The 14,980-nt window shown below is 39.2% G+C and overlaps 1 protein-coding gene across 2 annotated transcripts in view; it reads right to left on the bottom strand.

The window, feature by feature from the left end:
• Positions 1 to 14,980, bottom strand: part of tmem132e (transmembrane protein 132E) — a 519,725-nt gene that overhangs the window by 33,419 nt on the left and 471,326 nt on the right. For both annotated transcript variants that reach the window (XM_084730028.1, XM_084730027.1), the window contains exon 6: positions 13,098 to 13,303. In XM_084730028.1, the coding sequence (XP_084586154.1) occupies positions 13,098 to 13,303 (206 nt within the window). The remainder of the gene's footprint in view (positions 1 to 13,097; positions 13,304 to 14,980) is intronic.

The following is a 14,980-nucleotide window of genomic DNA, read 5'->3' as shown; positions in this document are numbered from 1 at the left end:
CTAAGCACTTCTGTCTCCAGGTCTCATAAACGCTTAGAACACACTCACTCAACAGCACAATGCATTGTTTAGTCAACGTTCCTGCCTGTCCAGGCTTCGATTATCAATTCATCTTCACAGGCTGCACTCTGAGAAATAAACGTGTTAACTAGAACCATGAACAGTTCTTTGGTTTGTATCAGTAGGAGAACTTTTTTTTGGCTCCACTTTCCACTTGGAACCCTTTTGCACCAGATAACCAGATAAACCCTGGTCCTTAAAGTGGTTCCATTGAAGATCCTTGGAACCTTTGTGCTATAACCAGCCAGCATTCCCAACAGTTTTGATGGGAACCATTGACATCATGGATATTATCATTAGAGGGCACTACCAAGAACTTAACATAAAGGGTTCTACCTACAACCATCTGTGAAAGGTTTCACCCAGAACCCCTATTAGAGGTTCTACAGAGAACCCCTTTATGGTGTAATGGTTCCACCTAGAAGTCTGGTGGTTGTATCCAGATCCAACTTTTCCAACTTCTAAGGGTGCCAACAAGAACCTCCCAAGGGGGCTTTATCTTGAACCCACCCAGGGGGTTCTACTAAGAATCCCTTGACAAACCCTTGATGAAAGAGTGCAAGGATTTCAACAAACTTTAAAGAACTTCAAGGGTCCTCAAATGAAACAGGTTCTGAACAGAACCCATAGTCTGGCAAAGAACCCTCAACAAACCCTTTTTGTTTTAAAAAAAAAAGGGTTCTTCATTCAGTGGGTTTTCCCAAGAACCCTTATTCAAGGGGTTTATCTAAAACCAACCAAGGGGGTTCTAATGAGAACAATAAAAAATAAAAAAAAAAACCCTTGATGAATGAATGCAAGGATTTCAACAGTCCTTGAAGAACTCTTTCTTCCAAAAAGGGTTCTTTGGATGAACAAGATTCTTAAATAGAACCCATAGTCTAACAAAGAACCCTTAACAAACCCTTTCTTCAAAAAAGAAAAGCAAACGGAACCCCAGCCCTTCAGGAAGAACTCTTCTGGAACCCTTATTACTGAGAGTGTATTCCTCTCCACACCTCATCATTCCCGTCTACACTCAGCACTCTGCTCTGCTTATGACTTTGCACCAGCAGGTTAGAGGATGTTTAGGAATAAAAAAGGCCCCCTGTAAGGTTCCCATGGGTCATTGGAGCCACCTGCATGTTTTTGTTCATTCAGGCAACTTCAGCTTCACCTGGGTGAAACTCTTTCGCTCTGATTAAACTCAGGTCATGGATTTATCACTTCTGGGTCTATGGTTTGTTGAATGTTACTTTGAAATGAATAAAAAATTCAAAGGTCATTCACAGTCACTGTGTGATTTGTAACAATGTGGCAAAGCCACTATGAATTCAGTACAATGGAAAGTATTGCCCTGACAGGTAAAAGCTGCAAAGATGGGCAGCAACAGTCTGATTACATTAGTCAGTGCAACGATGCATTGCATTAGTACAAACTGCGTGTGTGCAGTCAGTAAAGTATTAATAAAACATGCAACTTAATAAAAACACTATTTTTACTGAACAGTTTGACAGAAGCAATTTATCCATGAGGAAATTACAATTATCTTGCATCTGAATTCTGTCTCAAATATGAATTCACAAAGTTTTTGAAAATAATTAACAGAATTCTCCAAATTTTCTAAAGGTTAATTTAAAAGTTTCTGCCTTTAAAAGCCGTATTTCTGCAGCAAACATGGCCTTGAATGAGTTTTTAAAATTCTCATGGTGGCTTTAGAGAAACCATTAGAATTGTTTACACAGTTTAGTATGCATCATTCCGGCTCAGATTGGACCATTTGGTGCATTTTTATTCATTGAAAGTCAAATGATAGTAAATAACTAGAAGGAAAAGAAATGCTAATTTATCACAAAATCAGGATCAGATGAAGAAAACTGAGAAAATACACCTATAATAAATTCTGTTGAAAATAATTATCGTTAGCAAAGTTACCAGTGTCTTTAGCAATGGCACTTCACAACAACAAGGTCGGGGTGTTTCTGTGTTTAGTTTTCAAGTTTTCTTTGTCTGGTGGAGTTTTTTTCTGTGTGAATTTCAGACTCTAAGTGTCTCATGGATGTGTGAAGTGTGGAAATGAGTGTAAATTGTAGCTGTCTGGTATCTACATGTGTAAGCCTTATGATAAATTGGTGCGGTTGCCTCTCGCCCGAACTGAGACATGATCCAGCCCCTGTGAAACCCTGCACAGTATGAGTGCGTATACCAGTTAAATAGATAGACATTTCTGTGAGTAATCAATTTAATTTTGCATAGTAATAGGTGAACTTTATTGCTATGACTCAATCAATTTTTGATTGAAAAACTGTCTTTACACGAGCCGACAATCTTTTGAAAGTTGCATATTTGTCAAATTCTTAAAATTCTGTCCACACAGCATCACTCTCAGTAAGACTGGCTTATTTTTATCCAAGGCATTTTCATGTTATAAGCAATACATTGATATTCAACACAAATTTGAGATTAGGGAGACCTAGCAGAAAAAATATCTTTGTAAATATTCAGCAAACTGTTTAAATTTTAAAGAGAAATTCCCACAGTTTTACCCAAGATGTTTACTCATCATGAGGATTATTATTAAGCCTTTGAGTACAGCTGAATAATATATCTGTAGTTTTGCATATCACTTTTCGCTCACATGTCATTTGTAATATGATATTGGGTTGTAACCATTAGTTGCTGACCATATAGAGAGAACTAGATTAGTTAGAAAAGTTATTCATTAAGCATTAACCATGATAACAAGTCAGGTGAAGTGATATTTTAGTGGTTTGAGGGAAAACACTGGTGCTGCGGCAAGTCTGGGACAAAATCACCTTGTGATATAAAGCGTCAAACTGTTTCAGCACTTGGATAGCAAAGTGAATCTTCACTGGGACGCTAGTCTCAGCCAACCTGTCATCCAGACACTGCAACAAGCACTTCAACAGAAACTTTTTTGGGTGTCCATGTTGGTTCCAGATTTTGACTTTAAAGCTCATGAACCCACTGAAATTGGAAGAACAACTTCCCAAGTCTGGAAACTGGACCATCTGAGAAGCACACAAATGCATCAAACAGGGAAGGTTTAATAACAAATGTTACTGGGTGCATTATGGGAGATGTAGGATCCAGCAGTTGTTCTGAGGAGATTGACTATTAGGGACTAAAACTTTGGATATCTAGTTCTCTCCTGCATCAATTTTGACCTTTTATTTTTTTCAAAACTGTCTCTCATATCCCTTTAAAGGAGAAATCTGTAACATACTCTCACTTTAACCATAGATTGTATATTAAATAGTGATTCAGCAAAATTGCTAAACTAAATTGCTGGGGTCCTCCTTTTTACGTTTTACAGAAAGTGGGTACTTAATTAATCAAAAATCAGCAAACCTAATCAAAAGAAATTGCCTTTCCTTTCTTTTCATCACCTTAAAAAGTAACTTGATGCAAGAAGACTCTGAGCTAAAACAGGTGCCTTTTTTCTTCTAGCACACATTAGCTCTCTGGCCTGGATGACATCTGGACGTCTGTTGGCCTCTGTGCGCTGGACACTGACAGCGCAGCTCCAGGACATGCAGTTGCTGCTGTACTTTAGGTAAGCGAGTTAACTCCACAGCAGACGTTGAGACTGCACACTCAGTTACTCATTCAGTTAAAGACAGAGAAAAACCCAATGAGACAGTAAAGCTCTCTCCATCTCTGTCAAGGAGTTTCACAACTCTTGGCTCAGGTCAGTGAAAGTTTACCTTCCTGAGTCCGTACCTGAAAATAAGGTTGATATTTTTTCTCCCCCAGAAGAATATTGTCTGTTCTTATTAGAGTCTCTGATACAACCGTACAAGCTGAAGCTTCAGTGCACATGGGCTGCCCGCCCGATTACACTTTCTTTCCTTTTTTAGAGCATGTTACTGGATAATGCAGCCAGTGAGCAATTCTGCTGCACTGTAGCAAAGGCCCACTGCAGGCCAAGAGACCTTGCTGCGCATGAAGGTTCAGAATGTGTCACGTTGCAGAAGTGAAGGAATGTAGGATGTGGAGACTGCAACAGAAAGTAAAATAAAAGAGTTAAGGAGCCGAGGGAAAGAGTGTGGGAGGTTAGAGGTCGTGTAAAGGAGAGCATGGCGCTTGTGAGAGGAGGAAAATAAGCACGAGGGAGTGACTGATGGGAGGATTGAGAGGAGTTAATGAAAAGACAATAATTCATTCAAACAATCCCAAAATAAAGCAGCTTTAGCAAAGTCTGGTGCAGATAATCATCACGATTTGTTGTTATTGGAGTGTGTTTGAGATGACTAACGAGCTACTTTACATTGTATCAGAGTTCTTATTTCCCTGCTCACTTTTTGGCATTATTTACAATGCTTTGAAAGCCTTTGAAAACACCATCTAATTCATTATCACAGCACTCTGTAATGAGAGTAAACAAACAAGAGCAAGGCCAAGACAAATGGAACCAGCGTTCTAATGCCAGTGTTGCTGTTAGCCCTCAAAATTAAGATGACGTCTCATAAATCCTGTCGCTGTCTGTCCATTCTCTGTCTCCCTGGCATCCTGGTGCAGTAGGGTTTGCCAGTCTTGTCTGCAGTTGTTGGCAGAGGTCTTGTTTTGTTGATGGCGGAAGTCCTGGTTGTTCTTTTTCAAGTCACAAACAAGTCTTAAGTCTCGACACTCAAATCAAGTGCTGAGTCCTAAATTTTGGATTTGAGTCACCAAAACAATAATACTTAGTAGCAGTGACGGGCAAGTGGCTGAAATTGAATAATTAGTTAAAGGTCGAAGTTTATTGTCCCATATAAAATTATACAAATTACACTGTAGAGTGAGACTCTGCATTTAACCTGTCCATGTTAGGAGCAGCGGGCAGCTGGAAAATCAGCTTAGCATTACAGTTACTTCTCTAAAATGTACTTGGATTACTTTCCAAATTACTGCATAGAAAAGTAATTATTTACCGGGGGTGGAAGTAACTAATTACAATAACTCAAATTACTGGAATTAAAGGAGCAATATTAACCAGTTGAGCCTGTAAAAATGAGTTCTGCAGTCAAAAGAGCAAGTTGGAGCCACAGACTATATTAAATAGGTTGAAGTTATAAATTGTCAATAAATCCTGAAAACAAAATCCCACTGCTCTGAAATAACACACTCTGGACTTCAAGTTAAATGACTGTCTGTCTCACTGCCCGACAGACTCAATCATTTCCTATGACTCATAAACGGACACTTGTGTATTTGGTGAACATTCTGTGTTAATTTGAACTCTACCATGAAACAGACAAACAAACCGTTATTCCAGCTTGGAAAACACTTAGGCATGTATTACGCCATGCAATCTGCTCAGTTACTTAATTGAGTACTGAGTACAACTTGGAATAAAATCCAAACCTTTCATCTGCATTTTTGTAGCCAATAAGGCTATCTGATCACAAATGGGCCAATGAGATCATGTAGAGCTGCAAAAATTAGATGATTCATTGATTAGTTGTCAACTATTAAATTAATTACCATTTTTGATAATAGATTAATCGTTTTGAATCATTTTCTAAGAAAAAAAATCTCTCAATTCAGTTTCACAAATATGGATATTTTACTTTAAATCTTTAGGTTGGGGACAAAATGAGATGTTTGAGGATGTTGCCTCAAACAACAGCTTTCACCGTTTACTGACACTTTATAGACCAAAAAAATGTACATATTAGAAGTAGAGAGCTGAAGGCATAGAGACAGGGATGATGTACACAAGAGGTCAAACCGGGGAAGTTAAGGTTGCATGGTCAGCGTCTTAAACTCTGACTGTAGGCTACCATTGCTTGTTTCTGACAAAACCAAGCAAAATATATTAAAACAAAACACGGGTGGCCATGTGTGAAATTTCAAGGTCGAGAATGAACTGCCAAGCTTCAGTTTGATGAGAAATCCTGGAGGCACATCTACATTTCCAACTGAGCAAACTCAATCCACTGATGACGACCAAGTGATACAGTCAAAAGCTCCAGGACAAGCAGACAAGTGGACCTTTATTAGAATTGTTTTGTCAACACAGGAAACGATGTTTGCACATGTGATGTCTTAAATCTAATATGTTAAATATCTGAAAACTCCATGTCTGTGTGTGATTAATGTGTTTTTTCATGAGGGGTTTATTACTTTTCCAGACTCGTCATTCATGGACAGCCTCAGCACTGACACTCCAACAACAAGTGCAATTACCCTGAAATGAAATGTAGACTGTTTTCAAAACAAAACGCACACGACTGAATCAATCAAGAGGTGCAAACATAAGCAGTAATTGATCTATTTCCTGTGAAGTAAAATGTCTCTTCAAGCAGAGAGTATTATATCAAAGTACATGCTACATAGCTGGAGCCCTGGGTATTATGTTAAAGCCTAAAAGTAAAGTGGTTAACTTTTGATGTTAGAATACAACATATTTCTTGTTTAATCACTACCTTTGCATGATTCACAGTGCTTTTATCAGTTAGCCATGCAGCTTGCTATCCTATCAGCTGACTCTATATGACCACATTCAGATAGACTCAGGTTGCAGCTTTCGTCCTCTGGGCTGTGCAGCAGTGTGCAGGGCGTTTATTATTACTGTTAACATAACCACTGTGAAACAATCAGAAAATAAAATATCTCTGTGTCAGTCTCAAACACAAACCAAAGGAAGCTTCTTGGTATCACTATTATGCAGCATGAACTGCAAGCCAGACCCAGATGTCTAAGCTGAATGCTGTAGAGTATCATGTTGAACTCCACCTGTATGGATAGCATCCATTTGAAAAGATAATTCAGGCTGACTGTAGGGAGAGTCCGATCGCCTGCTCGCGACTGACCAGTGCAGTGTATCATTGGGTCGCTTTTCCCCAAAAGTTGACTTGGTTTCAATTTTCTCCACTGCACACCGCTGTGTTTTTCTTCCAGCATCCCCTGCGTCCCCCGCTGTCACTGCCAAAGCAGACTACCACATTCAAAATGGATGAGAAGACCTGCATTTTCGCTCCAGTGCCAGTCTGATCGTGCCCTATGGACGGGGAAGTCAGAGCACCGGTGGAGCGCTGGTGTTCACACTTCCAGCACAGGAGCTTTGGATAACCAGGACGGGAAGGTTTTCAGGTTTGGGATGAGGGGACCAATAGGGGAAAGTCAGCTAATAGGACTGCTAGCAGCACAGCTAACTGAGGTAACTATCTAATAGCAGTTACAGACAACCAGAAAATATTTTTTCCATAAAATATAATCCTGGTGGAAGCCACTGTAAATAACCTTGGTACAAATAGACAGACCTGAGTGGGTGGCTGGGTGCATCCCTGTACTACAATAGAGGTGCTGTGCCTGGAGCAGCTGATCAATAAAGAAATCTGTGATAGGTTGACATTGTGACAGCAGAAAAAAACTGTGTGAAACCTAGTCTTTAGAGTGGTCCGAATCCTGAGCTTTTTGCTCACAGGGGTTATTTTTTCACATGTGTACTTTATTATATGAAACTTTAATCATGCTCAATATGAACATCTGACATAGGAATATCATATATATGACAGAAAATAAGGGAAAGCACAATAGGTCACCAGTAAATGGCACCAAGTGAATGCAATCCTGCCGTGTTATTGCCACAGCTACGGATCAGGCAACAGAAAAACAAACAACAAAAGATGTTATATTGCATACATCACAAGATGTGACCAACACCACCACCAGGAATAAGCCTGAAAACAAAGACTCCTGTGGGAAGGCCAGTCTAGTCGGTATCTGCAGCTTCAATAGCCTGCATGTGGCACCATCAAGAATGATGAGGGCCGTCTTTGTCTGCACTTGCCTGATGCTGCAAAGAACTATGGGGAAAAGAAAATTACATACACTCAGTAAATCCAAATGACAGCACGCAAGAAAGAAATGCTTCAGCTGCAGTGAAATGAATTCCTCTGGCCTGGCTGCGTGGCAATCATTGCAAACTAAAATAGCTCACAAGGGGTCTTTGATGACTGTTTTCATGAGGGCGCGAGGGAAGTTATATGCATAGAAAATGTGTTGGAAGAATTGTAGAGATACATACTTTAGAGAAACAAACTTTCAAACCGCACCAATTTGCTTGGAACAACTAGTCCAACAATTGATATTCAGGGAATGTTGAAAGGCAAAGGTAATATCGTTATGAGAGAGTTATATCATACGAGGCCGTCGGCAAACCCTGGGGCCTGGTAAACATCGGACAAATAGCAAACACCATTCAAAATAACAAGGTTTGAACATCTCACAAATCTGATAAAAGCACATATATGATTCCTCATCTGCAGGGCGCTACTTTAATAGGCTGAATCTTTCACAATGAATGAATAAAATGAATGAATGGTGCTAAAGTGGGGTTTTCAGACACATTTTACATGTCAAAATAATATACCATCTATAGCCCATTACAGCCCATTGGGGATCTTTGAAAAATGAGGCTATGCAAGATGTTTTCCAAGCACTGTAGGTCATTTGAAATACCTTAATTCTTCAAACAACCCCTTAAACACACCATTTGTATTCAGGTTGGGTAGAAATGGATTTGGTCGACGGTGATGTACTCCAGCAGCAACGACAGCAGCCACCCGCGTGAGTGCTAATGCTCCCATTAAACATTTCCCAAATGAAGGGTTGTGGGCCTGTTTGTTACTGCGCCATGCATGACAAGAATTCTGGAATATTTTAATGAGCTCAGGTTCCTTAACCTTAGACAGCATTTTTCATCAGGGTCCGGGCTCAAACAACCTTAATCTCCCATTGGTGCCACTTTTTCAACATCTAAAGGTGTTCTATTTTTAATGCTCAGAAGCAACAGCTTGTTCATTTTCTTACTGCCTGCTGGATTGCTTCTATCGACAAAAGCTTCTATAATATTCACACAATACTGGCCTTTATCATAATGTTGAAAAGGTTTCTTTTAAGTGATGTGTAAAACAAAACTCTTGATTGGAACAGTTCATACCACCTACATTTGCAATCTAGATGTGCTCAAATAAATTAATTAACCTTTTATTTGTTCACTCAAGTTATATACAACTAAAAAGTGTCAAGATTTCAACAATAAATTAATCCCTGTTATGTAACTGTGTTTTGTAAATCTCTGTAATAAGTTGAAGAAGTTTGAAAAAGTTTTTGTGACACTGATTCTTGGTGTCAGTTGAACATGGAGTCACACAGTTATGTGAACATGGATGATGCTGGAAAAGTTATATATGTGTCTAACTTTGATTAACAGAGTTATACCATCTGGTTGAGGACATATTGCAAAGCATGACTCAGGCATTTTTATTTTTGGTCAAAGCAAATTATTTTTCATTTCAGTTGCTGAGTGTGGGTGCATGGCCAGTTCAAAGATTCTTCTCTCCTGGGGCATGACTAATATGCGGGGTGCTCACAAAATAGTCGATTTACTTACTTTATGAGGAAATCTCAATAAAAGCAGATATGGCGTACAGCACTTTTGATATAAAAGTAGTTTTTCACTGAGTCTTCACAAAGAATATTCAATCAAATAGCAAAAGTCTACTGCAACTGACCACAATGATCTGACAAAAACGACTTTCATGTGGTAAGGTGACAGACTTCAGCACTGGACAGCGCCTTCACAACCACAGTTAATAACACCATCCATCCAATATGTGACAACAAGAAGTGCATCCACATTTCTAATCAGACAACTGCAAAGGTAATAATATTTCAGATGAAATAGCTTTCACAACATCAGAAATCTTCTAAAGCCCTGACATGCCATGTTTTTAGTCTTCACTGTAGATCCTCAGCTTGGAGCCAGTGTGTGTGCACACTGTCTGAACTGTGTCTGGTGTGACGGTGTGCATGAACAAGTGAATGGCACATTGCAACTTGGATTATGCCAGACAGGCACTGGTCACCATTTACTTACATTACTTGTGAGATTCTGCAACGCTGTTTTCCTGTAAAACCCCTGCAGTGTTTTTGTGGCCTAAATATCTACCATCCCTATAAAATGTTAATGCTAACCAATTATTCAATGTACCTTTCATGCAACACACACACTGGCCACACTACTGCATCAACAGGCAGCTTCTTAGAAGCGCAGCTATAACTGTGACAACTGTTAAACTCTGGCTATCATTCTGAGCCCAGAGTAACACCCAAATTACCTGCTTGTTAGTCCAAATACATCATATTCTATCTCAAAGTACAACCAATATTCAGTCGGAAAAGCTTACCGTGTACTTCCTCAAACTCAAATTAAGTCTGTGTCTTGGACCTGTTTAAAATGGGTTCAGATGGGTATGACACAAACATGACAACCTCGTAGATCAATTTGCACTTGAGAGAGCCTTGTTCTGCAGAGTACATCTCTGCCGTGTACCTGAGACAGAGCATCTAATTGGAGCAAAACAACCGACTACACATAAAATCCTGGATAAGAGAGAGAAGGCTGGACTGCTTTTCAGTTCCTAATGTTTAAGACTGCGGGGTTCCATGCTCTTTGGATAATGAGTCCTCCGGTAATCATGTACAAAAATATCACATCTAAAATTTCTACTGCACCTAATGCATTCTGGCTCTGTTGCTGCAATACCATAGGGTAATGATAAGAAAAAGAAAAAGAGCAAAGAGCTTTTATAATTTTCCCTTAAAACATGTTATTATATAAATGTACAGCACCAGTATGGATTATTACAGCTTGGGTCTTATTTTTCTAGTTCATATATCACCGTCACACAGCGGCCATTTGTCCTGTTGATTGGCTGAGGGATGTGTTGTTAGGTGTAATACCTTTTACCTGATGCTGCCACTAAAATATAAAACAGATCCAGGTTCTGTGCCATATTACAGAAACATAATAACTGGTTACCATGGTAATTAGGGTTAGGACCACATTTAAAGTATCACGGTCATTTAGTATCATTACAAAACACGGGGTTGTTTTTAGGTAAAAAGACATTCAGATGAACCGTCCATGTTCTTATCTTAACTCTCCCAACTTTCCTGTATTGCTTTTACACGATGGATGCTGCATACAGCGGAGACTATCTTAGCCCTCTCTCTTTCTTTTATCCACTTTATCTTTTATTTAGTTAGCATGGCATAGTTGTAAATTCCCCAAAAATAACATCTTTGGATTTCTCTTCAGTCTTGAAGTTGCCCATCGTTGTCTTTGCTCCTTTTTTTGGATGTTTCAATATATGTTTGAGGATGTTTCAATGAGAAAAAACAACCGTTAGAAAGTTGTTTAGCTTTGTGAGATAAGAAAAGTAGTGTCAGATGCAAGATAACAAATGTAAAAGTTGATAAGCAATGCTGAATTGAGAATTTGGATTTCTTGACCTGAGATAAGATAGGATGAAATAAGATAAGATAGGATTTCTGAAGTTAGTTAGAATTTGCATCTGTAATAATAAATTGGGAAAAAAATCATATCTTAGACATTTCTAGCTTAACTTTAACATAGGAAGTTTCTTTAATGCTTTTAAAGCTCAGGCCACTTTAGCACCCATCCCAGAGGGCAGCTGCCACTGTGGTTGTTGCAGTCAGTGTAACTGCAGCTGTAACAGTTTTAAACATCCTCACACAGACGTCCACAAAAGGAATTATGTCACGTCACACCAAGTCAGCCATATATCTTACCTCTTGCCCTTGTGTTAAGTACGTTAGAAAGGTGAGCAGAGCACTGAAAAATCATATTGTCGAACACTGAAGCACAATTAGATGCAAAAATATGAATTATCCAGCAGCAGCACACTTTGTTTAATTCAATCATCCTATTTCCTGTCTAAGATGAATTGGGGTTGAGAAGGTATCACTCCCCCCAAGGGGAGGTAACTTGGAGGTTTTACTTTCCAGATGGGAACACTATTGGATTCACCATCTGAAAATCCTGTTACCTCATAGATTAAAAATAGATTATGACTTGAGGTGTTTTCTGTAATGTACCTCTGTTTATAGGACATTCAGATGAAGTTGTTAATGATGTTCATCTACATCTGATGTTTAAATTTTATCTGCATATTTATTAAAAAGCTAGAATTTTGCTGCAAATTTTGTTACTGAGACTTAAGGATCAAAAGTTCCAGGTCAAAATTTGTTGCTATACACCACTGTCTGGCCAAATTGTACCAAATTCAACATAGCATTCCCTTGAGTCCTCAAAAATACACCTGCCAAATGTGAAGTTGATCAGATGGATGATTATCAAGAAAATCAAAGGTCAAACATACATACAAACAGACAGGGATTCCTTCCTTCATAGTTAGATTAGATATCTGAATGTGGTATGAGGCATCAGGGTTGATATAATTTTGTTTGAAGTAATCTGATTGGCTGTAGCTCCTGTCACTGGTTATCTAAAGTTATGATTCAGTGTAAACCTCTTGGTCATTTTCTTCTCACCATAATAGTGGAACATGATTATCTTATCACCATCAGATCTGTCTTTCTGTTGTAGGCAGACTGTGGAATATTAATGCTACTTGACGTTTTGTCTGGTGGTTTTTGAAATATGAATTCAAACTTGGTCTAAAAAGCTACAGATGCTACATATTTTGTGTCAAATTACAGAGGAAATTGTGTTTTTTATGTAAACAAGAAAGAAGAAGAACAAGAAATCGACTGTCTGTGTCTTTCTGTTTTTGAGATAGAGCTGTTTTGTTTGGATTGAGTAAGAAAATGTTAGAGATTTGAGTGAACTGCAGCAATATTCCAGAATTCTACTGGGCTCTACCAATTTATGTTGAGCAAAAACGGAAAGTGAGCACTACAGCCCCTCATGGCACAAGAAAACTGTGTGCGGACAGGTCAGCACTGACAGTCTGTGAACTGTGAACAGGCAGTTTGGGTAATAATTTTAAAGTTCATCTTTGTTTTTTCTCCTAAACAGGTTTGGCTATTCTGGGTGTTTGTTTACAACCTGTCTGATCCTCTGACTGATTATGTTTTTTGCCCCGTCTGACTTCTTATTGACGTCCCTGCATCTCAGCAGTTAACTTCTGTGAATGATGGCAAAAGCTGTTAAAATAAGACCGAGGTTGCATGAAACTGTAATTTTCTGTAACATCATATATGTGCTCACGGTGCCTCACCTTCGGTCAGGCAGGATGGGAACCCTCCAGCCTTTGATGAAGCTCAGATTGTTGTCAGAAAGTTCCACCTGCAGGGGAAGTTTGGGCACCCAGACGGTCAGCTCCAGCGGCGCGCTCAGGTGCTCGTAGCTGAAGATGACCCTTGCATTCATGGATCCCCGTGTCTCCTTCCCATTGACAAACACGTAGTCGCAATTCAGGGACACCTAGGACAGATCAGGGTCAGAAGTCAGACCATCTATATGGTAATGGTCACATCGGTGGCAGAGGATCTCAGTGATATGTGATGATATACAGCACAGTATGGATGCAGCTGTCAGCGCCACAATTCATCACGGACCATTTTCAAGGTTGACACTTTCAGCAGAGCAAATATACAGCGAGGATCTCTGAAGTATCTGAGTGCAATATCTGATGTGAAAGTTCAGGGCACATAAACCATCTCTACCAGTACTTTCATTTTGTCTTACAGGGCCTTTTCACACCTGAAAGTCCAAACCAAGGATCGTATTTCTGTTACATTGTCTGCATTTCATCTGCTTAGTTTTGGTTTCACATTGCGATTATGTGAGTCCACTTAAAAACTCGATGACTCGTTTACATCCTGTTGTCATCACCTGCATGAGCTGCATCTCCCTAGAACCTGTAACTGACTGTTCAATCATATCTGACTCCAGAGTTAAAGCATTAGCAATAGTTAAAATTAGCTATCTGGACATAAAATCTGCTTGTGAGAGACATCAAATTTGCGGTCATCAGCTAGAAAGGAGAAGTTGCTTTTGTTTATTTCTCTATGAAATCAAAGACAAAATGATTCAAAAACTACTGCCAATTTCAATCTGCCAGTGTTGTCTGTATGTGCAATGCGAGAATATAAAGCTTAGCAGATGTAGCAACAGTAACTAAGGAGAGTGGGGTGACGAGTTAATTGATTAGTTTTCCTTTTGAAAAGTTTTGTTTTGTGAACTTTTCCTCTCTTTAATCTCAATTAAACATTTGGTCTCTTCCTCTTTAGAGGAAGATGTCTCATTTAGTTTTGTTGAGTTGTTTTTCCTTTTTGCGGTTCTGACGACAGCCAGCGAGAACTTCCTGCGATTGGTGGCTCGAGATCACCACTTCCTGGTCAGACCATGGTTTGGCTGTTTGGTAGAGACCATGGTTTTGGGGAGGTTTCACACCTGTAACTTTGGTTCAGATCAAACTGAAAAGTCACAAAGTGTGGACCAAACAAGATAGGTGTGAAAGTTCACCCCAAAACAAACAGACCCTTTAAAGCAGTGGTTTACAAAGTGGAAGGTGGGCACCAAATAATTTCAGGGGAGGCTCAATAAAATGAAGTAAAACATTATTAAATTAGTCATTAAAATGAATCCACATAGCACAGAAAAGCTTTAATGTGTGTGATCGGGTTAAAGACATAGCTCAGAGGTACAGTACGGGGAATTTTACTGCTTTGAGTTTGCTTGTTCTTGGATTTCTATGGGATCAAATAAACATAATTATGATCGAATAGACATCCAGGAAATGAATGAAACTAAGCAAATAAACTAAGAGGAGGGGGGCGCCTTTCTCCAAGCTTTCTCTGAGGGGAGCCCTACAGTCTCAGACTTTGAAACCCTGTGCATTTGAGGAATCACTAGAGGCTTTTCTTGCTGGGAGATATCAGTCACTGAAAAACTCAACAGCAATTCCCCTTTCCAGAAACAATATCTTGGTTACTCGTTTTAACCCAGCAACTACCTTTTAATGATCAAATAATCTTAATTAAAACTGTTAACACTGATGTATCTCTAAACCCACACACTTAAAACCAAAACTATCTCCATGACTCGATAGGAATAGGTGAGAAAATGTTGTGTATTTTGTTTGTAATTTGGTTGCAG

Source organism: Lutjanus erythropterus, chromosome 11 (genome assembly GCF_056507025.1).
Source record: "Lutjanus erythropterus isolate fLutEry1 chromosome 11, fLutEry1.hap2, whole genome shotgun sequence".
Lineage (NCBI taxonomy): Eukaryota > Metazoa > Chordata > Actinopteri > Lutjaniformes > Lutjanidae > Lutjanus > Lutjanus erythropterus.
The sequence above is the reverse complement of the archived record's forward strand: the minus strand, read 5'-3'. Positions and strand labels throughout refer to the sequence as shown.